Below are 6,871 nucleotides of genomic sequence, written 5' to 3' on the forward strand. Positions count from 1 at the left end.
TCATAATATGATAGTTACATAATATATAGAGTGGTCAACAGATGTTCAGTGGCAACTTACCATCATGTGGTATTGAAAATGATTCGGACGCTACATTTAAAAATTATATAGCTTTTTATTTCATTACCTCAATTTGAGATTAAGATTTGGATTTTAATTTTAAAATGTTCGACATTTAAAATGCAGTACACACTGTTTGAATTTGAGAAAAGGTATAATAAATTATTAAAATTGTTTTTTTTAAATCACGGTTATCACGGTTATCAAAATATGCTACGTTGGTTGTTGACACACTTTACAAAATCACGCCATCTAGTGACAAGTTCGTCAATTATGCAATAAGAAATGACAATTTAGTTTTAAAACTCATATAGAGATGGCGCTAGAATAAGTTTGTCTATGACATTGGATTTTAAACGTTCTGTTTTCTTTATGTAATACTATTTAAAGTTACTTGCGTGTATCTTTCGTTTATAACCATTATAACGCAAGTAACAACAATAATAAATCAATAGATCTACTTCTTGCGGCTGGTATTATTTATTTATTCTTTATAAGTATATATTTTATTCCTTTTTTTGTTGATGGATTGGAACATTTTTTATTCAAAATTCATGTTAGACATGTTCGCATTACGTTAATTAATTTTTCGTTTATTACATTTATCCTAACGAAATTTGTATTTCAAAAAGTTACTCTAAATCACAAATTGTAAATAGATATTTATACAATTTTATTACAATTTATAATTTTATTTTACAAACTGTTTTCTCGGCTCTGTGGTCCTTTAATGCCGTAGCTCATGAAGCATGACTTGTAAAGATAAAATATAAATGTCAAATACTTCGAACGTCACTATATTTGTCAGTCACTAATTTTCATGAGATTTTCATAGAAGTAATTGTATATGTTTGTATTAAAGATTATATAAATAATGCCGAAAAACAAAGGAAAAGGTGGTAAAAACAGGAGGCGAGGAAAGAATGAAAATGAAACAGAGAAACGTGAGTTGGTATTCAAAGAAGACGGACAGGAGTACGCCCAAGTCACAAAGATGCTCGGTAATGGCCGCTTGGAGGCCATGTGCTTTGATGGCATAAAACGTCTTTGCCACATCCGCGGAAAGTTAAGAAAAAAAGTTTGGATAAATCAAGGCGACATCATACTTATCGGTTTACGAGATTACCAAGACGCCAAAGCCGACGTCATCTTGAAATATACCCCCGACGAGGCCAGAAATCTGAAAACGTATGGAGAATTCCCAGAAACAGTACGCATCAATGAGACTGTGGTATATTCGGTGGACGGCTTGGACGAAGATATCGAATTCGGTGACGAAGTCAGCTCAGAAGACGAAGCTGACGCAGTAGATAATATTTAAATATTTACTGTATCTTTCTACCGTAAGTCAGTGTAAATTTATTTTGTATTAGAAATAAAATTACATTGTAATTTAAAAATTATTCACAAATTGTATGTTCTGTTCTATTGTTATAGGCTATGTGTCTATTAATATAGACACATCTAATATAATTATTAGACACTCATTGTCCCCAAATCCTGTGTTGATTTGCTCCAAATGTCATTATATTTCTGACACAACTCAACTTTCTCCCCAGTATAGGGTATAAACTAAAAATTGCACAACATTCCTTAAATTTCTTACCAGTCATCATTGAGAAATATCTTAAGTGTAAGGAATGTACATAAATTAAATATTGTTAAAGTAACTTTATTGTTTTTCTTAACCACACCATATCCTACTAAACAATGTCAAATTTACTCAAATTTCAATGGATATTGTAGTCTGTTTAAATAGGCATAGAAGAATGATAGTTGTTAGTGTTAAAAAGGAATATTTGTGATTTATCTATTTTATTCATCAGCTATGACCATGTGATTCCAGAAGTAGTATCTCTTTATAATAAATTATTATACTCTTATGTTATTTGTGATTTACTTGCTTGTTTATGTCAACATTTAGTTTTAGGCTTTTTCCTTCGAAAATCAGTATTCGGAAAAATTAAGTTAATTTTAAAATTCTACATGTCAAGTGTTTTTTGCAATAAAATATTGAGACTAAATGGGAACTATTATTTGATACTAGAATCCATTATCAATGGACAATATGTTAACAAAAATTTGCAAAGATTTGCTCGCCAAAGAGCTCTAATTGTTCAAGTGTTAACCATAAAAATAAGTGATTCATTTCATTAGCACTAACTTCTTAAAATAAATGCAAATTTGCCAGAGGCTTAGTGTATTTAAGGAATAAAATTGTGAAGGAAGATTCTGTTGAAAATCGAGATTTATTACTATATTTACAACATCCGCAGAAAAAGAGGCTCTAACCTAATTCAGTGAAGGAGCTATGCTGAGTTGCTGGGTGCAGAGCACATAGTATTAGACTGATAATTTCTTATTTGCCTTATAGAAATTAATTGAAATAATTAACTATAATTGAGTTAATAAAGTAAGAAAATGCCTTTCCAAAAAACATTAAAATGACGCAAAGCAATCTGATTATTTTGGAATAACTAGAAATTAATTCAAATTTCTATTTAATTAATTTTAATTAGTGTTTGCCTCATTAAAACTATAAAATGAATTATATGGATGATTATAATGAATCAAAAAAGCTGTTTTTGTTAGCTAAGAATATGAGTAAATGCTTGCTTAGCCATTTAGTTGCATCTCACATATCTAATGCATTCTACAGACCTTATCATTTATTTATACATAACTTTTTATCATATTTAAGTAACAAAAGAACAATCAGTCTGATTGTGATGCAATGACCAATGAATTAATTTGGATTGCCTCAGGAGAGTATATCTCTCTTATAGTCGACCCCAAACTACTAGTCCGCTCTGTTGTTGAGCGCAGGTTTAGTTAGTATATACTCCATAACGTAAGGGTACATGCAGCTACAGATGCGTGCTGGGGGTCCACACTGTATTTGTCTTTCTAATTTCTGCAATTTGCTATTGAGATGTGACTCGATAGAAGCGCTAAACTCGTTTCTCACTCCAAATAAGAGCATAGCAACATATAATACTGCTGTTACAAGGCATAAAATGAAGGTGTGATGTTAATACTACCGGACTGGAACCACAGAGTTCTACCACTCTGAATATTATAATTATAATACAAATTATATAAATCAATAATATTAACCGATTCGTTGCGGATGGCACGGCTACCGTGCCATGATAATTTCTTTCGTGTGGCGTTAGGCACGAGAACCGTGTCATGTTGAAATTGATGGTAACTCCTTCAAATTAAGTTTTAGGGAGATCTACCCAGAACAAAACTATATTAATTTTTCACGTGAATCAAGCTAGTAGCCTTCGTTTCTGGATATTATACGATTTTAAGAGTCATAGGGGTCATCAACCTTTTTGAAAATTGAAACGTGCAAAGCTAGACGGATCGCAATTTTTTTATAAATTGTTAAAATTCTGCACTATTTTAAACCACAAACAGTTCACACAAACATGTCATACGTTGAAATATTCCACAAATTGTATTAAATCGCTCCTACCTACAATTCTTAAACGTTATTAATAATGTTCCTATGCTTGATGTATAATTATTTTAAAATATTATATTTATCTATGCACGTAGAACTATCCTTTTGTATAGATTTCCAGTGTTCTGAGTGTTCCCAGTCCTCTAAATATGTTTGCGAATTCTTTTCAAACATTTCGTCATCATAGTCGAATTGAGTTTCAATTTCTGTCTCGGGAATGTATTTACGCTTACGCCGTAATTCTTAAACAATAAATAGACAATAGATAACCAGAATATAATGGCAGAATTTAGCAAAATGTTATTTTATACTGACAATAATAATTGTAACTGACTACTTAAGTTTGATTATTATTACATTACATGACAATATCTAATAACTACTTAATCAAACTTGGTAAATTTTCATTTGCATAGTTTAAAATACTTGAAATTTGTTACGAGAAAAATCAAAACAATTTTTTTAGACCTAAAGGTTTAGCACACCTGTATTAAAAAAGCAACTAACCCTCCATTTCCAAAAATACACTTATTTTGCCCCTTTTTAACACTTGAAACAACGCTCCTTGCCGTCCACGTTAGATTTCGAATGTAAACTAAGAGTTTTTAGGCTTAGAATCACGTAAAAATGACTAAAACACTGGTTTCTTTTCCGCATGGCTGAAGACACAGGAGCCGTGTCATTTAATCGTATGGCGCTTGGCACGGCAGCAGTGTCACGGTATTTTTGTTCAACGCCACAGCTAGAAGTTTGAAAATTTGACATCGCAATGAATCGGTTAAAAAAATGATAAAGATTGTTTATTAATATACATTAATATATAATAGATTATATATTAATATATAAACAAAATGATAAAGATTGAATTGTAATGATATGGCTGTTTCCTCAAAAGTTTATTCAAATAAAGTATTGTTCCAATAATTGATGTTTTATCAAATTAGGCCAGCAGCAGAGATAATAGAAAGCAAAGTATAAGGATTATAAATAAAACCTGTTTACTTTGCAGTATCAATCAGGTAAATGGAATATTACAAACAGCAGCTAACACCAGTCGTCGAGAGGCCTGGGGCGGAAAGTTGAATGGAGGTCCGTCTAAAAGTCACAGACTTATTCGCCGAAAAGTCATTCGTCATTGATGGGTTTATTAATTTATTTTGATGATCTTTTTTTTCGTTGATAGGAACCGTGTTTGGGGGTCTCGGGGCGGATCGCCCCTTCCGCCCCGCCCTCCCCCTTTGTCCGCTAGACGGTCAAAGTATGATTATTTTATGCCAATCAATTTCTATAAAATTCATAAAATATAAAAATATTTATGAATTTTACAGCCAGTACAGCCTATTTAGGCTACTATACTCTTTGGCCCATAGTATACCATGCTAGCAGCGTTGATTGGTAGACTTTACATACTCTTGAGAATATCTTTTGTCGTATTTTGAATTGATCTTATTCCAGTTCCGGATAAGTTCAGGCATAGATTAGTATGAGTTCAGGTTTAAGATAAACTTTCCTACTGTAGGTGGCCGTCTAATTACTTATACTTCATTAATTATATAAGTTTCACGAACCGCTTATAACCCTGTGGCGTTAGTGTATCATAACTTATTGGTAGCATGTTCAAAATAAGCTATGCTACGTTCAGTTCAATCATGGTAGTTGCATCAATGTGTACTTTCTATAACCTAAACGAACCCATCTCACCCTTCAGTGATTTGAAATCATAGTATCATACCTATTGAACTGCACTTTACCTATTGCAATCACTGATTTCAATAGGTAATAAAGTGCTAAAAATCGTAATTACTCCGAGTCAGAGTTCTATTAGGGATTCAGGGAACAAATATACCACATTCACATTCCATTTGCATAATATACTGAACTGTGACTACTGAATATGAATATTTTCTCTCAAATACTTGATTTGATACCCATTCGATCCAATGAATTTGAATCGATACAATATCATTTTGAATAAACTGTACAGTCCAGTAAACGATTAAATCTTTTGCGGGTCGATAACAAGACTATCGATATCAGCTCATGTGAGAAAACTATTGATATTGTATAATATTATCGATATGTATATCGGTAGTATTCGGTAGTGTGAAGCACTATCAAATATACCCTAATTGGACATTTCAATTTAATGAGTTGCCAGATGGCACATATTTTACAAATCAGTTAGTTACTATTATATAGTACTACGAGGATTAGCTCGCGGTTTCGTATGCGTTAATTAAGCATAGATTAGTAGCGTTAAGTATAAAATTAAATAAAAAAGAAACTTTCAACTACCCCCATTTTAAGCCGTTAGAGGTTATAATTTATAAAGAGATTTTTTCGCTTGGTGAACATAATATCATTCCGTATAACCACAATACAAAACAATCCGTTCACCACAAATAATTAATTATATGTACCACTATGTAAAATTGTATAATATCTACTTTTAAAAGATATAAATTTGTACAGATACGGAGTTTCTTTCGCTATTTCCTCTGCATAACGAAACACATGCAAAAGCAGTAGAAGTTTGTTGACGTTCAAAAAGAGTTCTATATTTCAGAATTGGCTGATTTTCAAACAAACTTTCAACCCCTTTTTACCGCTTTATGGGTTTGCCTAACTTCCTGCCTAATCACCTGAGTCAAATACCAGTTCATACCTGGTATTTTCAGTCACGTTTGAACAAACTATGAATAGGTTCCGGGGTGTGTTTGGATGTGTGTGGATAAATGTACTGGAGACAATAAAGTGGATAGGTGAGGTCGTCGTCAATTCATTATTGTTCTATTGCTGGGTACGAGTCTCTTTCTAACTTCAGCGGGTTTCTGCGGGTCCAAAAAACGCAAATATAGGTTATTATATACCTTATTTCTATCAAAAATACAAATACACATAATAGTTGATGTCAGATTTCTTAATTTAAACGTGAAAAGTAATAGGCGTTATAGTTATATTGCGCTTTTTAGGCCTCTGTAATAAAATTCCCTGATATCTCTTTAGTACGGAGTACATGGATAAAATACGACGGTGCTATCGATAAAATACGAGTGTTGAGATTGGGGCGTAATCGATATTTTATAACAAAAATGTTAAATTAAAAAAACGTTGTCGTTTTGCTAGTAAAAAGTGAACGATTGGATATTTTTTTTTTTTGCAGAGCGAAAGGAGCATTGTTGAGTTATTAGATTAAATAATAATTATTATATTTTATTTTGCGTTGTACATGTTGGATGTCTTGATTGAATCGCAGTATAGTAACCTTAGTTAAAAAAAAGTTTACTGTGGTATTGGATCTATGGAAGATTTTATGTAATGTTGCCAGTTTTAAACTTG

General features: G+C 32.0%; 1 protein-coding gene across 1 annotated transcript; it reads left to right on the forward strand.

Moving 5' to 3' along the window:
- Nucleotides 1–825: 825 nt before the first annotated feature.
- eIF1A (eukaryotic translation initiation factor 1A) lies at nt 826–1,730 on the forward strand. Its single transcript, XM_073087767.1, has one exon. It carries the CDS (start codon nt 935–937, stop codon nt 1,379–1,381), a length of 447 nt encoding a protein of 148 aa, XP_072943868.1. The 5' UTR covers nt 826–934; the 3' UTR covers nt 1,382–1,730.
- The last annotated feature ends 5,141 nt before the right edge of the window (nt 1,731–6,871 follow it).

This window comes from Epargyreus clarus, unplaced genomic scaffold (assembly GCF_041222505.1).
Source record: "Epargyreus clarus isolate Ecla_fem2 unplaced genomic scaffold, WU_Ecla_fem_2.2 ptg000026l, whole genome shotgun sequence".
In the NCBI taxonomy this organism is placed as follows: domain Eukaryota; kingdom Metazoa; phylum Arthropoda; class Insecta; order Lepidoptera; family Hesperiidae; genus Epargyreus; species Epargyreus clarus.